This window comes from Streptopelia decaocto (assembly GCF_964273445.1).
Source record: "Streptopelia decaocto genome assembly, chromosome: 10".
NCBI lineage: Eukaryota > Metazoa > Chordata > Aves > Columbiformes > Columbidae > Streptopelia > Streptopelia decaocto.
Genome location: NC_138665.1, coordinates 3,461,534 through 3,481,399, shown reverse-complemented (window position 1 = coordinate 3,481,399; position 19,866 = coordinate 3,461,534). Strand labels below are relative to the sequence as shown.

At 38.9% G+C, this 19,866-nt stretch overlaps 1 protein-coding gene across 3 annotated transcripts in view; it reads left to right on the top strand.

Moving 5' to 3' along the window:
* Window positions 1–19,866, top strand: part of ATRX (ATRX chromatin remodeler) — an 87,319-nt gene that overhangs the window by 37,933 nt on the left and 29,520 nt on the right. For all 3 annotated transcript variants that reach the window (XM_082061880.1, XM_082061879.1, XM_082061881.1), the window contains 9 exons: window positions 2,776–2,906; window positions 3,413–3,604; window positions 5,664–5,757; window positions 6,267–6,375; window positions 7,037–7,216; window positions 7,606–7,747; window positions 8,927–9,036; window positions 14,056–14,202; window positions 14,408–14,585. In XM_082061880.1, the coding sequence (XP_081918006.1) occupies window positions 2,776–2,906; window positions 3,413–3,604; window positions 5,664–5,757; window positions 6,267–6,375; window positions 7,037–7,216; window positions 7,606–7,747; window positions 8,927–9,036; window positions 14,056–14,202; window positions 14,408–14,585 (1,283 nt within the window). The remainder of the gene's footprint in view (window positions 1–2,775; window positions 2,907–3,412; window positions 3,605–5,663; window positions 5,758–6,266; window positions 6,376–7,036; window positions 7,217–7,605; window positions 7,748–8,926; window positions 9,037–14,055; window positions 14,203–14,407; window positions 14,586–19,866) is intronic.

Sequence of the window (19,866 nt, the reverse complement as noted above, 5' to 3'; positions counted from 1 at the left end):
CTCAACAATGTCTTATGTGTAGAACATGTGGAAGAGAATGCTGCTTTCTTTTTGCACTAAAGAAACAGGTCCTACTCAGTTTGGTTCAAAGTGGTTGAATCTTGATCCTAGCTAAAAGATGTCTAATTTTCGATCTCAGAGTATAAAAACAATAGCTTATCAATATTATTATAAATAATGATTTGGAAACTAATAAGTTTACCCAGTCCGGTTGGTGATTATGATGATGATTAGTAGGAAAATAACAGCATCTTCTATATATGGATAGTAGATTTTGTGTGTGATTTTTAGGTGAATGATAGATTTGCGCTTTTTTGATTTTAAAAAAAAATTCATAAAAGAGCAAATAAAAATGTATATCTTCTCTTGTTAAGAACAAAGTCAGCCTTCTTTAAAAAACGTATAAATGAATTTTTAAAAGTGACTTATGTCAAAGGTAAGTATTGTTATCCATATACGAGTTGTGTTAACTTTGCTAATGCGAAATAAGACAGTATTACTAGGCAGTACTTTCTGGATTGAATTTTAAAATTTTGCAGTTCTTTTTAGTGTTTCTGGTTTGTTTTGTTTTGCAAAGCAAAACTTTAATGATGATACTGTTATTTTTTTAAACAAGAAAAGTAGCTGCTGTCTATATTTCCTGGAGTAGGATTCATGGTTAAAAATTGACGTTAAAAGCTTTTAAAGGGAACCAACCTATGATATCCCAAGCAGTTCCATTTTGAAGAAAAAGTTCTTCTGACCATTAAGAGATGGAAGAAATATAGTCTCAATTTCTTATGTAAGGAGCCATTTATTCCTGTTGCTACTATACACAACGTGGTGGGGTTAAAAAACAACAACAGAAAAAAACCCCAAGTCCCTTTTCCAAATTCTCGGGAAGGAACTAATGCAAAAAACATTTGGAAGAGGATGTTACTTATCTAGGGACTTCAGTAAAGTTTTCATTGCTGTGATCTGTTGATATGTTGGAATTAAAGCTTACTAAGAGCGCTGCATTTTAAAGGTTTAATCCGCTATTTCTTCACAAGCCATTTCTCAAAAGAGGGGGAATGTTTTGGATGCTGGTGCATAGTCTGTGACTACTCACTGAGCAGTCTTAAGTGTTTGTTAAACCATTTCACTTCCATCTTTTAATAATAACTGAATATACATTAAGCACTAGAATCTTCTTGGAAAATATGCTGCCACTAAAAAAATAGAAAATACTGTATGAAGTGTTAGGTAAGATACCTTGGGACAATTCCCAGTGAAAAGATCCTTTGGTTTAGGGGCACATTGCTTGCTGAAAAATGAAATGCAGATTCTTTAAAACCTACTACTTCATTGTCTAATGTATCAGAAGCTGCACTTAGAAGATCACTGTTGCTTTGCCATGTCCGAGTGGAGCCCAGATGGTGGTTCAGTTCCCTGGGTTTTGAACTGTTGTTTTGACTGGTATAAAAGCTTCCCCATTCTAAACTGTGTACATAATTACACACATATACATTAGTTCTCCTGAAAGACAAAACAGACCAGATTTGATCTGGGAAAAAAAACCCCTTCATTTAAAATTGACAACCATGGAGTGAAAAATATTTCCAACATTTATACGAGGAAGGCCTGATCTCATTCTTTCAGTTTGTTTTCTTTTTCCCCTGGAAGTACGAGTTTGTGGATAAGTCCTGTATTTTCCTGTGCTTTTGACATATTTTATATTTTGCCTTGGATAGATTTACATAGAGTTTTTTTCTCTCTCTTTTTTTTTTTTTTTAATATTGCAAGAGCATCTAAAGAAATAGTTATCCCATAATAACTTCTTGTATGTTAGCTGGAAACGTTCTTCTGCTGAAACAAAACTGAGAGAAGCTGAGCGAACAGTTTGTGGAACAGGAAATAAGATCATATTTTTCCTTTGAAGTTTAGGTCCTAGAATGTTTTATCAAACCTCTTCCCGTGTGTGTGTATATACCCAGATACATTTTTGCTGTAGTTGCTGTAAGGCCAGCGCTTGTAGTTCCATGAGGGATTCAGTGTGGGTTTTTTTCCCGAGGCACTTAATATCAGTTCATCTTGAGACGTCGGGAGTTGCTTCAATTACTACGGCATCGCTTTTGCAGCAGGGTGAGCCCATGCAATTAGAATGGTAACACAGCTAAGGCAAGCTGTGGAGAGGTAGGGGAATAAATACTTCTTCTCTTTTTAACCTGTGCGTTCGTGCATATTGCAGTACTCTTTTTCTCCTTGTTTAAAACACGCCATCAGTGATATGCTGGTTTTAAAACTATTCCTGTTTACATGTACACTAGTTGAGTAGGTTCAGTGCCTCAGGAAATGAATCTCATGGGTTTAAATCAAGCAGGATAACCATTTTTTGGGGAAATGATTTGAGTATTAGGATTTGGCCTGCAGCATCTTCATGTTCTTGTTACAGCCAGAATTGATAGAGGTGCCTATCCCCAGACCTGACAAGAATCTGTCCATATAGACGGTGAATAAAGTGAAATGTTGAAGTTAGTACATTTCATAGCTATCTGTAGTTGTTCTGTAAAGCATAAAACTTTTTTAAAAAGCATTGTACAGATTTCCTTTCTAAAAGCCAGTTAACACGTTACATTTAACATGAGATTTTTGCTGATATATCCTGTCTTACCGCAATGACTTGTCATCATGTGTCCTTTTTTAGTTCGGCTTTCAACCTTTTTTTTGAAGTTCTGAATGGTATAGGATTACACTTATCGTTCGTAGATTTACTTGAACAATGGAATAAATAGTTTTTTCTGTTTTACTTCAAAGAATTGCCAAGAAAATGCTTTTAGAAGAAATCAAAGCTAATCTTAGCTCTGATGAGGAGGCATCTTCAGATGATGAATCGGATGAAGGAAAAAAGAAACGTGGAAAGCAAAATGAACAGGCAGGAGATGATGGTGAGCACCAAAAAGCACCTGGGAAAAAGTGCTGTAGAGCCTGTCTTAATTTCAAAGACAACTTGGGGAAATTATTAAAGTTTCTTCTTTCAACAAAATAAGTCATTCATGTTGATAGGTAGTTGCCACATAGAGGCCAATGTACATTATCATGAGCATTATAATCTCTTTTATGCTTCTGTAAGTGTATTTTTTGTTAATAATCTGATTTTTGTAACCAATTCAGACGTCCTAAGGACTTGTGACGAATAATGTATACAGAACAGAAAGACGTGCAAACGCACGGAGAGATTTGATTAACATGTGCAGTCATTGCAACAGACAATCCAACTGTTCAGGCATTGTAGAAGACTTAAAATTTGAGGGAGCAATGGTATGTTGTTGCCTATAATTTCCTGGAAAAGCACAGAACATAGCCTAAATTAATTTAGATTTTAATTCTTGCGAAATTTAAATAAGAAAAAAATGACCAGTGTGCATATTGTACTGACTCTTATCTCTGACAGGAGGGAATAAAAAAGAAGCTAATTCTGAATCAGATTCTGAGGAAGAGGAAGAAGAAGAAGAATCAAAGAAGCCAAGATACAGACACAGGCTGCTGAGGCACAAGCTGACAGTGAGCGAAGGAGAATCTGGTGAAGAAAAAAAGGTGAAACCAAAAGAGAAAAAAGAAGGGAAGCGCAGAAATAGAAGGAAAGGTACATAACCCAAATGTTTTTTGTCAAAGAAAGTGCTTGCTTCTATAAAATAGGTCCAAAGCATGTCAGAATGGAAACCTCAAACTCCATAATTCTCTCTATAAACTTATTTGTATATTAAATTTAGAATTCTTTTACCTGTCTTTGATAAAGTTTTATTGAAAATGTTCAATACAAATGCAGCTCTCTCCACTTATTGTATCCTCTGTTTAGATTAATCTCTTTGAGTCTTAAAATATTGATCTTACATAACAGAGGCAAGCCCAGTATATCTAATTTGTGAAAATCAATCTTGTCATGTATGTAATTTCCCCCGCTTGGACTGCTGGTAGGCACTTGTGCATCAGAAATTTCTCCGTCCTAGAACTGAAATGTTGCAAGCTTTCCTTGCGCACCAGATGGCACTGTGCTCGACTCAGATTTTTCCCTTTCGTTATTGCGTTCAAGAGCAAGGAATCAGTCAGCCCCTTGCGTGGAATCATTTTGAGCAGAGGAGGGGAGCAATAGTGAAGATAAATGCTGGACTGCTGCGTTTGTCAGTGGAGGTGTGAATAGTGTTTTGTGGCCCTAATTGAGGGCGCACAGCGCTTCGCTGTTCCTCGCGTTGCACCAGTGCAAGCCATCTTCTGGATGTCCGGATTGCCTCACTGCTCCCTAACCCAGTCCTCATCAACCCAGGCAAACTCCTCCATTGTCCTGCCTTCCTCGGGCGCCTCAGCGGTACCGGGCTCCTCAGGACAGCCCCCGGCAGAGCAGACAGAGACAAAGAAGGCGTTCAGTAACTCTGCTTTCTCTGTATCTTCTGTCACCAGGGCACCCACCTCGTTCATCAGTGGGCCTACATTGCCTCTGGTGTTAGTTTTATCTGCCACGTGTTGGAAAAACCTCTTCCTGTTGTCCTTGACCCTTCTCGCCAGCCCTCTGACAATAGCCTTATATTCTCCCCAAGTGGCCAGCCCCTCCTTCCATGATCTAGAAACTCTCCTCTTCCACTTGAGCACACCCAGCAGTTCCCTGTTTAACCACGCAGGTCTCCTGGCTCCCTTCCTTGACTTCCTACGTGTCGGGATGCTCTGATGTTGTGCCCGGTAGAAACAGTCCCTGAACACTGACCAACTATCTTGGGCCCCTTGACCTTCAAGCAGCCTTGCCCATGGGATTTCTCCCAGCAATTGCCTGAAAAGGCCAGCGATTGCTCTGCTGAAATCCAGAGTTGCAATTCTGCTTGCTATCCTGCTCCTGCCACATGAGATCCTGAACTCCACCATCTCATGGTCGCTGCAACCAAGGCAGCCCTCGACCTTTACCACTTCAACCAGACCCTCCTTATTAGTGAGGATGAGGTCCAGCAGTGCACCTCTTCTGGTCGGCTCCTCCACCTTTTGCATCAGAAAGTTATCGTCAAGGCAACCTAGACTGTGGCTGGCCAGCCGAGTAGTCCTTCCAACAAACATCAGGGAAGTTAAAATCCCCCACCACAACCAGGGCCTGTGATTGTGAGGCTGCTCTCAGCTGTCTGTAGAGGCCTCATCAACTTCCTCACCCTGATCTGGTGGTCTATAATAGACACCCACAATAGTATCACCCTTGCCAGCCTGCCCCTTAACTTTCACCCACAGACTCTCAACTCGCTCCTCATCCGTGCCTGGACAATACTCAATACTCAAAGTTTGTAACAAAAGCTTCTGTTTAACTAGAAGTCATCTTTTGTTTTCTGAAGTTCTGTACTGTTCCCCGTCGTGTTCTCACCCACTGTCTATGAAATGTGATGCTAATATAATACTTTCTGTCATTTGCTTGTGAAGTATAGGTAGATGTGTTCATGCATAAAGATCTCAAGTCTTGTTGGCCTAACATGCCATCTGCCAGGGCTTAACTAGTGCTTATGTGTTAAGTTTTTTAATATTGCTTTTTATTAGGATGTTAAATAGGTCCCATACTGCCTTAAATGAACTTTTACAGTACTTGTTGATCTTAAACAGTTTATTGCATAATTAGAATATATGTAATGTTGCTAACTTTGTGATAATATTCAACATGAAATAATTTCTTTTTAAAGTGAGCAGCGATGATTCAAATGACTCTGAGTTTCATGAGTCTGCAGTTAGTGAAGAAGTCAGTGAGTCTGAAGATGACCAACGCCCAAGAACAAGGTATAAATAAAACTTAACTGTGCATATCCTGTGTTTGGTTTTTGGTTTTTAATAGTGCAGTTTAGGCAGTGAGATGGTAAAAGTTAAAGACTTTGGATCAGTCCTTAAGATCTTTAATAATTGTTGTCTTTAATTTGATATTTGCTAATTAATTTAGTAGCAAATGTGAGAATTTTGAATTTATACCACACTATGTGTTACACAGCAATTTGAGCTAGTAAAAAAATGTCAAATAATGTCAATGTAAATTGAGGAATGGTGGATGGCAATAGAGAAGTAATATTTGACAATTCTGAGGTTCTTCTGGTTTGTCTGGAGTAGACGGTTGCTGTGTGTGTCCAGTGAGGTGAGAGGGAGAAAACAATTTAGAAGTAAATCTCTGATTGCACAAAAGGAGCCTGTATTCTATTAGCAGTGTAGTTCATGTACCTTTTTATTGTTGTTTTTCAGTGAGGCAATGAATTATTGCTGTTAATCAGTAATACTCCCTTTTTTTTTTTTTTTCATAGATCTGCCAAGAAAGCTGAGGCGGAAGAAAACCAGCGCAGTTACAAACAGAAAAAGAAACGAAGGCGTATAAAGGTTCAGGAGGATTCTTCAAGTGAAAACAACAACAAGGTACTATATTGTGTTTTGATTTACTAAATGGGAAAAGGAGTTCCTGTCTCTTCCACCAACTGCTTAGGTGCTTGGGTGTATCAAACAACTCTGTACAAAGTACAGTAAAAAATTATAACTTTTCTCAATGTTTGTTTAGTGCTAAAATTTGTAAAAATGGCGCCATTATGGAGAAAAAAATGTTACATTTGAATAAAACTGCTTCCTGTCTAGATCTTGATAAAAATGCACAATATCGTTTAAGTAAACAGAATTCTTAAAATAAACGTAGAAGATGACCCAAATAGTAGATTAAGGCTTTGCTAGTATTAGGGTTTCTTTTTCTGTGTGGAGTAGGCAATAGCTGATCTGATCTAGCACCACTGGCACAGAAAAATAGTTCTTTATTAATAGTCATTAGTTACTATCAAAGGATAGCAGGACTTTGGGTGTACTGCCTTCACACAGCTGGGCTTATCTTTTATGTCTCAGGATACACTATAGTTAAGGTGACGCTGCTTTTGTCATGCTGGAGAACTTGTTTTTCTTATGAGCAAAACTCCATCTGTGTGTGTGTGTGTATATATATATACAGATTTCTGGGAGCTTGTCTGAAAATGAAGGATTTGATGGTCTGTGCCATAATTTTCTTGCTAATGCTGAATTTATTTAATTGTAATAGAGTAATTCTGAAGATGAGGAGAACGATGATTCAAAATCTCCTGGAAAAGGCAGGAAGAAAATAAGGAAAATTATTAAAGATGATAAGCTTAGAACAGAAACACAAAATGCACTTAAAGAAGAAGAAGAAAGAAGGAAACGTATAGCAGAAAGAGAACGGGAGAGAGAGAAATTGAGAGAGGTATGTTCTGTTTTCTTTGCAAAATGCTAGGAAGACGAATTGTTGATGATAAATTTAAGACCTCATATTTCTACCTAAATTTAATTTGATAGATAGTTTAAAAAGTACTTACGTGTAGCCTTGTAAGCCACAAGTTTGATTTGTAGTTTCCTGCAGGTTAATGTTGGTATTTTTATTTAAGACTACTGAAATCTTTCCAAAGCTGTTTCAGTTGCCTACTGCTTTACTTCCCATGGGGAAAAGCACTCTCCCAAAGTAAGTTGTGATGCACAGGTGTTTCTCTTTACTGAATAAATTATGGCTTCCAATTTTGCTCAAGCTAGTGTCTTTCGAATCTTGGTATGACTCACATGTGAAGTATTCCTGTGATGACCTGTTTCTGCTTGCAGGTGATAGAGATAGAAGATGCTTCACCTCTGAAATGTCCCATCACAACCAAACTGGTTTTAGATGAAGATGAAGAAACCAAAGAACCATTAGTGCAGGTTCACAGGAGCATAGTTACCAGACTGAAGCCACACCAAGTAGATGGTAAGGGAAGAGAGTTTTAATTTCTTTGTTTTTCCCTTCACTGGCACAGCACTATATGCAACCTGAACTGGAGTCATAACTCCTTGGCAGGCAAGTGCCAGAACATCAGGTTTAGTGCCTTATTTTTGGAACAGCTGGACAAAAGTAAATGAGATCAGCAATACATAATTCTGTTTTGCCAGCAAAGAACCTTATATTCTAAGTTGGAAGGATCCTCAGAATCATCTGATTCTCCACACTGAGGCAGAACCGGATATGTGTTTACTCATTTTACTGAGGAATTGGTATATTCACTTTTTCCAGTTTTCATTGAAGATTTAAAAATCTCACAAAATTTTTGTGGCTTTCTCAGCAGAATTTTTCTTTTTTCTGATACCTGATATGGCTGCGAATCAAGCCAACTTCTTTCCATATTCTGTTTTTAGTGAATGAGGAGAAAAGGAGAATAACCCATCATGGTTTTCTTCACAGTTCATACTGTTATTTTAAATTTCCTTCAAAGTTCACAATCTACAACCTTTGCATTTAAGTAAGAAACCTCTGGACTTGCTTCAGCTCTTAACGGGAGTTGCCCTGGAGCAGACACAGCAGTCAGGCTGGAGCCTCATCTGTGCTGTGTATAGCACAGCAGAATACAACTCCACAATAAATATGTTGCAAAGAACAACAGAATCACCCAGCAGACCCTCATGTTGTTAATGCATTTTGTTCTGTAGCATGTATTTCCTTTCCTTTATTTTTAGCTGTCAGAGTTCTTACTTGATTTTATCCCCCTCTTCAAGCATCTTCACATCTGTTCTGTCTTGGCAGAATTTCTTCTAGTTAGTTTCAGAGAATTTTGCTAATTTACAAAACTAGTTTTAGTCTTTTCATGAATACCTTGCCACTTTTCCTTCCGGCTTCTCTTTTTTTGCTGACCCCAGGATTACAGTCATCTGCAGTCTGCACAGTAATGCTTTCTAATCTAGTTACCACATCTTCAGTGAAAACTGTAACTATAATTAAGTTCAAGACAAAGCTCATATCTCATAAAGCCCATTGCACAGAAATGACTCAATTAGCCTGAGCATTGTTTTTCTAAGAGTTATCATGATCTTCCAGTGATCACGCCTATCTCTTATTGAGTGAACATTAATCAAATGAATGTTTAATAAGAAAATTTGCAATCATTTTCTTCAGGTGTTCAGTTCATGTGGGATTGCTGTTGCGAATCTGTAAAAAAAACAAAGACATCTCCTGGTTCTGGGTGCATTCTTGCTCACTGTATGGGTCTGGGGAAAACGTTACAGGTAAGAAGCAAAAGTTGTCTTGTTTTCTGGTCTGTAGCTTGCTTTCAAAACTGATCCAATTTTCATGACTTTCAGAGCATAGCAGGGCTTACTGTTTCCTAGTCAGTGATGTGCTGAGGGTTTCTGGAGGAAAACATTTTGTAAAGAGGTCTTGAGAAAGAAATTGTGTTTCATAGTATACAGCTGTGAAAGTTCTGATCTGCGCTTGTGCTTTCTCTGCTTTTAAAGTATGTAAAATTAAATGAGATAATAATTGATATTAAAGCAAAAAGGTCATATTTAAGTGATGTGTAGCTCCCTTGCAACTTTGAAGAAGAAAATGCAGCAAACAGGAGACTGGCTTCAGGAACCTATGTTTCTATGTTTAATAATCTTAAGCAGATTGTGGTTTTTATTGTCTCCCTCATTCATGTGTTGCTCCTTAAACTCTTTATTTTCCTCAGTGGTTTCTCAGTTTAATTTTTGTACTGGTCAGTTAGAGGTTTATCAGTGTTTTGGCTTTTTTTTTCCTTTATGCCAGAATTCTAGTGTCTGAAGTCAGATGCTTTGTGGTTTAACATAAACAGTGTTTTGCTACAATTGAAACTCCTCCAGGCTGAAGGGCAGGGCATTTGTTTTCTGTTTCAGAAACTGTCCACATGTACATTCATATTTTTGAATCATGCATCACAAACAGTTAAGACCAGAAACTTTGCCTTCACAGTTAAATACAGGACATACTTTGAACCACTTTTTCACTTCTCTGTTTCTGTTCTTTGGCTTTACAATTCTTTGCTTCCTCAGATCTTCAGGTTCAAGCCTTTATTGTCACTTCAGCGCATGTTCCTTCTCCTTTACACTGCTGAAGACTGCTTTGTAAAAATGTTTAAACAAGAATATTGTAGCCTTTCTTAAAACAGAATTTCCATATTTCTTGGTCTGATACACTGGCTCTTCTGCCATGTTGAAAGTTGCACAGTGTTGTGATCTAACCCCTTGGGCAGCTAAATGCCACACGCAGCTGTTCATTCACTCCCCAACTTGGTGAGATGAGCGAGAGAGTTGGGAAAAAAAAGTAAACCTAGTGGGTTAAGATAAAAACAGTTTAATAGGACAGAAAGGGAGAAGATTATAATAATAATGATGATGATAAAAATAATAAAAAAGAATATATATAAAAGAAGTGATGGACAATGCAGTTTCTCAGCTGATGGTCAATGTTCAGCTTGTCTCCGAGCAGCGGTTCTCCCAGCCGCCATCCCCCAAAATATATACCAAACATGACATCATATGGTATGGACTGTCCCTTTGGCCAGCTGAGGTCAGTTGTCCTGGCTGTGTCCCCTCCCAGCTTCTTGTGCACCTGGCGTGGTGTGAGAAGCTGAAAAGTCCTTGAGTACTTATCAACAACTAAAACATCAGTGTATTATCAACATCATTCTCACTCTAAATCCAAAACACAGCACTATACCAGCTACTAGGAAGAAAATTAACTCTATCCCAGCTGAAACCAGGACATCCAGTGAACAACTTGCCAGTTCTATTAGTCTTTAAAATCTGAAGCTCAATCCCCATCTTAAAATGTTTCGTCTGAAACTAATCACCCAAGCAGTTGCTGTAAAACAATGCTCATCGCCATTTTTCAAGCTTATGCTCTTGACCTTCAAAAGAGGCAAAAGATCAGAAACAGTTTTCTTGAATTCCCTGCATCTCAGTATTCATGCTTCGGAGTGTTGAATTCCTTTTGTGTTTGCTTGTTTCCAAGTGATATATCTGTCTTTATAAATTTTGGATTGCATTTTGCCAGGTGCAGCATCACCACAAATACTATGAGCAAAGAAGTGGGGTAAGTTGCCCATCTTACTCTGCTGCCTGGTCTGTGCCCCAGAATTCCATTAGCAGAAATCAGTTGAGAGAAGAACCTTTCCCTCTGCCTCTGGGAAAGAGAAAGGGAAATTTCTGAGAACTCTGAAAAAGGAGGAGGGTGACAACCAGATACGTGCTTGAAAAGGCCCTCAGGGGCCACTTTGGTCTCCCTGTTGTTGGCCTTCATTGATGCTTGTTTCCTCATTTCTGGACAAGGGAAATATTCTCATATCTTCATCAGGACAACTGGCTGGTGAAATGAATTGCTGTGAACCACTTTTATCTCTAGCTCATGCTGAATCATGAGAAATCTCTATTGCAGCTTCTGCAGACGTTGGAATTGATTAGAACTGGTTTCAGCTTGGCGTCAGGGCCTTCATGTCTCAAGAACGGTTCTTGGCTGTAAAGTCACTTGAGAGGAGATCTGCCCAGTGCGCTGGTGAGTTTGTGACCGCCAAGTCTAGATCATGTTAGCACCCAGCACTTACACAACGTTTGTTTCTAAATTCTTTTATTCACATGCTCCAAATATGGATGCGCTTTACTCATTCCTGGAGTGCAGTCTCTTTAGCATGGTGATGATGGTTCTCAAAGAGGTTATTTTCTTCCTGCAGTGAGGATGGGATCCTCAAAGCGTCTGTGAGGAAATGCCATCTCACCATCCTCTTCCATCTTGGTCAGTGGTGGTAGAAGCTTCCCCACTGGATTGGGAAGCCCTATCCCCTGGCCTGAAGGCTCAAGATCTGTTCATTTGTAGAGAGGTCAGTATATCAACCTACACAATCCAAGTTGTGTCTCAACATTTTGGTGCCGTAGTCAGCAAGTGCCTCCAGCCAGCTGTACAACTTTTTTAGTCACTTAGGAAAACAAAATGCTCTAAGATGCTGTTGACAAGCAGTTAATCTTGGACACCTGTAGGTTTGGAGTGAGGTGTCTCAGTAGTTCTTACTCTCTGTGGTGCTCACATCTGCCTTGCTAGCTGGTGTTTGGCGTAGTGAGCACACCTGGATGCTGCTAGAGAGCAGACTTGGCTTCAAGTTTTTCATTATTATTTTTACAGTCTTGAAATAGGCTCCAAGAGAAGATCTGCAGAGATGCTCTAGCAGGAGGTATCTGTTATTCTTTGCTAGTGTTAACTGTGCCTTACTGGGTCAGACAGCTTCTTTATTCATGTGTCTTCCCCTCTCAACCATTGCTACCCAGGGCTCTTCAAAAAGTGAAGTTACATGAGAAGTACCTAATCCTGCTCTCATCTGGCCTAATTCAGACAAGATCCTGAGAATCTTCTTTCTTGACCTGTGAATTGCAGGGTATAGTCATGGAGAGCTTAGACTGATGTAACACCTTCGGATTCTTTGGTTCCCCTGGATTCCTCTGCAAAGAACAAACTCAGGGGAATCAAAGGAAGCTTGGGGTTTGCTGTTTCCTGATTTGGGGGGTTTTTGTGGGGTTGCGGGTTGTTTTGAGCAACACAGAGCTGTAGATGATCAGAGGGACTGCGGTCATTCACTGTATGTACTGTTTAGGTTAAACAACCTGCGATCTTGGTTGGTTGTGGTGCACAGCAGGTGGACAGTATGTTTGTAAGAAGTCCAGCAGCAGTACGTATAGCTTTGCTTTGATTATAGAAGTTGGGGTGACAGACACAATACTTCGACAATCTGCAATCCTATAGCAGATGACTTTCATTCATGCTTTGAAAATCACCTTTGAAGAGAATATTTTTACATGCTTAATTCTAGCTTAGATGTTAGGGTTCTTCAGGAGTTAATTACACCTTTTACTGGAGATTTGCTGTTGTGCTTTGTTGTAGCAGTGCAGTCTAGGTGACTTTGTACGCTTATACTTTATATAGCTGATACTTTACTTCAATGAAACATTTCACAGCAAAGGTATTTTTGAATGTGCTGTAGATGTGTTCATGACGTTTTGACTGTAATTTTTTGGTAATCAAAGGAAGACACAGTAACAAATACTTATTAAGTATTTTTATGGCCGGTGTTTGTAGCTTAGGTAGTTGTTTTTTTCCTGATGTGGTCACTACTGTGCGCTGTAATGCCATTTGCTGTTGAGCTCTCGGAAGAGCCAAGTCAGCGACGCGTTTTAGCAGACTTTGCAAACTGCAGAGAAGAATGTCAGTAAAGGATCTGGGAAATAAGGGAATTAGGGACTTGCTGGCCATCCAGGACACAGGACTTTTGTGATTAGTCTTCCTGGGTAGTTCTTGCATCCAAACATGAGATGCTTTCGTCTCGATCGCAAAACCACTAGTAATTCCTTTTGTATTGCAGTATCTAAAAGCAGTTCTTTGCCCAGTGTTCCAAGAATAGTAATGCAGTTTGAAATTACTTTGAACAGTCTATTAAATCAGAGTTGCCAGACACCAAGGTTTGATCTGGAAAGAACTTTTCCAGATATTGTATGGTTATGTGGATTAGAGCACAGTCTTCACCAGTAACAGTCTGGTGTGTGAGCTGGAGCTGCCATGGGATCACTGACTCTACAGCTTCCAGGTTTTTACAGGTTATCTCTAGTCCTATATTTATTTGTTACTCCTCAAAAATAGGCAGAAACACCGAGTGACATCAAAAGATTTAAGTTTTTTTCCCCAAGCCTCAAGGAGGTGTCACAATCTGCAACATACAGCCAGTCTGGCTACAGGCTAAATGGTTGGAAAGCATTTCGGTAAACTGTTTCAGAGCTCTTTTGAGAGCATTTGCCAATATGCTGAAAAAATGTGGAAAACGTTGATATAAGACTGAAGTTCACTTTGAAGAAAGTTGAATTTATTTCATGTTTGGGGTAAGTATTGGAAGAAAGCTTAAAAATGACCTAATATACATTTTTGGTTTATGATAATGATTGATGAACTGTAAAGGGAGAGTTTCTTATTTGTGAAATTGTTCAGCAATCTGGGCAATACAAATCTGCTTGTATCTCGATGAGTGAAGGATGTATGCAGCCGTGTAACACTGAGTAATAAGTATATGACTTCAAAATAAATGTGTATTAAATGTTAAGCAGCGAGTTGTTTAACAAACAGAAAAAGAATGTTTGAACAAGACTGTTGTTGCTAAATTTTGTATGTGAATATATACTTGGGCGTTTCTTTCCTAGTGTTTAATATTTGGTGTATAATTTGGCATTTTGTCTGGGTTTTTTTTCCTTTTGCAGGTAGTAAGTTTTCTTCACACAGTCTTGCTGTGTGAGAAGCTGGACTTTCGAACAGCTCTGGTAGTGTGTCCGCTGAACACTGCCTTGAACTGGTTGAATGAGTTTGAAAAATGGCAAGAAGGCTTAGAAGATGACGAAAAACTAGAGGTATAAGGCTTAAAAAGAGTTCTTAAAAATCAAATAACTGAACAGTTTGCATAATTGCGAAGCTCCCTCACCCAAAATATAGACTGAATGCACTTTAAGTATGTGAAAAATCTACTTGCATTAATACGCTTTAGTTATTTAAAAGTTACACTGGTCCTTTGTTATTTTAAAAGAAATTCAAGCGTGTTTGTCCCCCTTTGGACAGGTCTGTGAACTAGCGACCGTGAAACGCCCTCAAGAGAGAAGCTACATGCTCCAGCGTTGGCAAGATGAAGGAGGTGTGATGATAATAGGCTATGAGATGTATCGGAATCTCGCACAGGGCAGGAATGTGAAGAGTAGAAAACTTAAAGAAATATTCAATAAAGCTTTGGTTGATCCAGGTAAGTGAAAATTAATATGAGTATGAATGATATACGTTGTGCTTTCTGGTTTATGCATATGAGCTAAGTAATCTTGCAAATGGACATCTGTCAGGCAAATAATTTTAAACAATAACATTAGTAAGATTTATCACATTTTCTTTATTGTCTTAGGCTGAGTTATATAAATGGTTGTTCAGAAACTACCCCATCTGCTTTTGTCAATAGACTTCTATAGTCTATTGCCTTAAACACAGAAATGACCACAGGAATATATACCGGAAATTTTCCTAATAGGGATCTTTTTTGCTTTCTTTGCAAGGTAATTTCAAGTGACTCTGTTGGGAACCTACGGTTATTTTAATCTGCTGATTTGTGACAACCCCAAACCACTTTATCCTTAGTAGAAATCTACCATTAAGGGCATAACTATACATGAAAAATAGTTGAGAAATGTACCTTAGAAGTGTGAACAAATGTTAATTAAGTGCTAATGTATATCTGTCGGATGGTCACCAAGAAGAACTAGCGAGTTTAAGGTTTGGCAATATTCACCTAAATAGCAAAATTTTCTTAGTAATTCTGAACTGTCAACTGATACCTGAAAACAACTTGTGGTTATCCAACATGTGGTGTATTTTTAAAATGCTTGAAATGGTGGGTAAGGTAAATGGTTTCTTTGGTTCTGTAGGTAAGTTTTGTTGGGTTTTAATTATTCATCTGGACTTGAGGTTTCTTGACAGCATGTGGTTGATTTTGTTTTGTTTCTCCTCACTGATGAAATACAGCATTGGTCTGGTTTATAATTGTATTTAGTGAGCTTAATTTTGTGACATTTCAAATAATGGTAGGGCTGTAAATTTTGTTCGAACAGTCAAAGGGATTATTCTAATGGGAAAAATAACTTTGTGGTTATTGGCCTGGGCCGGCTGGTATTGGCATCCCCAACTCTGCAGAAAGCCTGTCTGAGCAGCTAAAACATTAATTAATTTTCTGCCAGTTTGACTTGCTAAATGGCATAATTGCTGTGGAGTCAGGGAAGCTGCAGGACAGTAGCTGATGAACTATTTTTGTGATCATATTGAATCCAGAGGCGTTATTTAAGCGATGAAGAAAATGCGCTTCTTACCAATGGATTTTCTGACTCCTCTATTAAAGCTGCAATTACTGAAAACAAGGAAAAGGGGGAGAGAGAGGAAAACAGTGTCCTGTCAGTCTTATTCTGTATCTCATTTGCTCAGGATATTGCGGTTGGTCATGTTCTGGTGCAATGATGAAAGAAAATTTTATATGCTCCTACATTGATTGAGTTTTGTGGGGTTTTGCCTTGTGGAGGGTGTCAGGGAGGCTAAACATAGGGGTCTTTATAATAGTAATATTGTCCCTTCCTTTGTGAATTTGTATTTATGTAATTTTAAAAACAGCAGGCTGCGAAGTGAGGTGGCATTTTGGGCACGTAGTTTTATGGAGGAGACAGAGTGACTTGTGTCACCTTCCCTGTCCCGTCTCTTGTGTATCTCTTGGTCTTTACATCCTACTTGTAGGTGTGGTTTTGACCTTTTTCCAGACCTCGTTAGACCGCTCAGGACAACATGATAGAGCAGTATTTGTGATTAGGTTGTGGACTTTTGTAGATTTAATAAAGTTGGAAACTGCAGCACATCGAGCCTTGTAGGTTTTGAATAATTCCACATGAACATGGAACCCTCTGTTTTATTTTCAGATGACTTGGTTGGTAGGATGGAATCCTTTTGTTGCTGCAAATCTTTCTTTATTTTAACTCATAATAAAAATAAGTGTTCATCTGTTATTATCCATTGGTTTTTGGAGACATTTGGGTTGGCTGAGCTGATGAGCAGTGTCTTGCAACAACTGTTATTGGTTTTTTGCTGTCTCTGTGAATCACAGCACTGGCAATACAGCAGCCTGCCAATAAAAAGTTGTGAAGCTGTGTGCTGGCTTACTGCTCTGCCTGTAAATAGGAAAACCATTGCCTCTGGGAGCCTGTTTAATTTAAATAGTTGCAAATTTGGTATTTGAGTAATAATTTAATGATACGTGTCTGGTTAAAATGAATACTGCTGGGGTAGACGTGCTATAGCAGGCGCTTGTACTGCACTGTATACAACAGAAGAGGGGACCAGAGAGGGAAGGTTTAGCCAAAGTTTATGGGTGGAGAAGTGATTTCATTAATTAACTAGCTCTGCTATGTGAAATAATAGCAGGATTATATACGTGTGCAGGGCAGCAAATGGTTTCCCATAATGCTTTGTGCAAATGATGAAGTGCAGTTTGGTTTATTGATAGCTGGTGTGCTTTGCTTGCAGCATTTCAGGAACTTGGTATTTTTTTTACTTGTTGCTACTAATAAAAATTCCCTTAACTGTTTAATTTGCAAAGTTATATTGGTATATATATTGGTATATATATACCAATAATTGGTAGTTATATAAGCTAACTTGTAGACTTCAGAGAAGAACTGTGTGTATATCTGTATATCTATCACTGAGTATGTCTTATATATATCAATATAGTAACATGCAAGTACAGCAATAAGGATAGGAAGATGAAGACTATGAACTTGGAGGAAACATTGAAGGAGTAAGGCTGTTCAGCTTAGGAAAAAGCCAACTAAACTGACATTTTCCACCATGTAGGAGCTGGTTACTGGAAAGACTGGTAACAGTTATTTTTTACATCAGCTAGAGAAAGGGCAGAATTTATTCTGATTTACAGCAGAAATAATTTAAATTAGGTATTATTGCGCAGTGTTTCAGCAAAACAGAGAGGTCATGGGGTTTCCTTCTTGTGTCGGGGAGGACATGTCCCTTTCTCATAACTCCTATCTTAGATGAAGAAACTGGACTCCCTTGAGGTCCCTTTAGGTTACATTCCTTTCTAATATTTGAGAAATGTTCTCTCTGTAATGAATTGCACTCAAGTTTTTTAAGAACAAGGAAAAAACCCACAAATTTATGAAAATCCTGCCACTGAGTTGCAGCCAAGATGTTAGTTCAAGATACCAGCACTATGTGCCTGCCAAACAAACCACAAATAATTTCGCTAAGGTAGTTTTTTTTCCACAGTTTTGCTGTCATTCACTTACTCTAAACAACAGGTTTTGAGGTGGGATTTTTTTTGTTTCTTTTTGTTTTTTAACTAACCACTTCATGTTAATGAATCACAGTCTTTACTGAAACTAATTTCTGGGGTATTTGCACAGTTTTGATTGCTATCTGTCACTAAGACTTCATTATCCTTTTCCTCTAATGTACTTTGATTCTGATTTAAGCATAATGTACTAGACCAAACGCATTTCTGAGAATGATATATTAATGCACAAGCTGTCGCATCTGGTGGGGAGATATTGCAAATGCCTCAGTTTTAGAAAACTGCTCCAAACCATCTCAGTAGTACTGTACACACACTGCACGAGCAGCTCACTCGCAGGATCCTCGCTTATCCGGAAATACTAGAGTGAGGACCAGAGAAAGGATCTGTCCCTGTTAAGAGATGTTTGCCTAAAATTAAAGGAAGGCTTTGTGTGTAGTCACTCAGGGTTTTGCATGCTGTCAGAACCGGGAAAGGTACAGAAGTTGTGAAATAATATGGGGAAATGTTTCTGTGGCAGATGTGAAAATTCAGAAATAAGTAGGCTTGAAAAAGTATTAGGTGTGTTCAGAATTCATATGTGTATTTTCATAATTGCCTTGCAGTCTTGGTTAAAAATACTTTTTTTTACTCCTTGGAAAAAGTATCTTCTTGATTCCTTTTCTATTAGCATGTAGGATTCAAATCACTTTTTCACTGAATCCCAGAATGTCAGGGGTTGGAAGGGACCTGGAAAGCTCATCCAGTGCAATCCCCCCATGGAGCAGGAACACCCAGATGAGGTTACACAGGAAGGTGTCCAGGCGGGTTGGAATGTCTGCACAGAAGGAGACTCCACAACCTCCCTGGGCAGCCTGGGCCAGGCTCTGCCACCCTCACTGGGAAAATGTTTCTTCTCATATTTAAGTGGAACCTTTTGTGTTCCAGTTTGAACCCATTACCCCTTGTCCTATCATTGGTTGTCACCGAGAAGAGCCTGGCTTCATTCTCATGACACTCACCCTTTCTCTATCTGTAAACGTTAATGAGGTCACCCCTCAGTCTCCTCCAAGCTCCAGAGCCCCAGCTCCCTCAGCCTTTCCTCACACGGGAGATGCTCCACTCCCTTCAGCATCTTGGTGGCTGCGCTGGACTCTCTCCAGCAGTTCCCTGTGCTGCTGGAACTGAGGGGCCACAACTGGACACAATATTCCAGGTGTGGTCTCCCCAGGGCAGAGCAGAGGGGCAGGAGAACCTCTCTGACCTACTGACCACCCCCTTCTAACCCACCCCAGGTACCATTGGCCTTCCTGGCCACAAGGGCACTTAAAATGGCACAATTAAGATGATTGGCACTGGCATTTAATCATGAAAGTGGTCAAAGCTGTAATTGATTCCCTGTTGTTAATCACTGTCCTAGAGTTAATTTTTCTTTACAAGCCAGTTTAAATTTAGTCTGAGGAAAAGTGTTCTTGGTAGGTTATGAAAGATTAGATTGTCTGTGCTGATAAAAGCTGATAAATACTCCTTTGACAGCCTTTTTAGAGCTGAATGGATGAACCTGGCTGTTGTGTTTGCATAACATTTTTCAAAGGTGTTTAAACTTGACTTCAGGTGACTTCATGTTTGATAGTACTGGAATTGAGGTTGGGTTCAGATCTGGTAAAACATATTCTAAGTTATTGGTTGGATCATAGAACATCTTTTCCTTTCAAGGAAAGAGCTTCCAGAAATTGCCCCAATTCTGAAAACCATTAGGGTGTGTAAGTCTCTTCTGCCAAGTTTGGTATTACTTATCTAAAACCCCAAATTGTAACACTTAATAATTCTACTAGAGTGGCTTTGTGTACCATGGAAATGTATTGTGATGCGGTTTTGACATTGCTTGTGCAACTCACCTAAAATAGCAGCGTAGAATCCTTGGTATTGTCTTCTGCAAGAAAGTTGAGGACATTTCCGTAGTGGTGTTCAGCTACAAGCTGGTAATTCATTTGTCTGTAATTCAAGTCAGATTTGATTGGGTCTTGTCTTAGGTAAGAACTTCAATTGCACTGTTTACCCCTGTTGATACTGACCTGTTGCCTTAATGAAAAATTACTGGTTACCTGATTTTTGGTTTTCTTTAGAATTGACCAAGCACCAGTAGATGGCATCCTAAGCTGGGTTTAAGGAACAGTTTATGAAGTTTTGACAGGGTGAATGGAAATGTAGA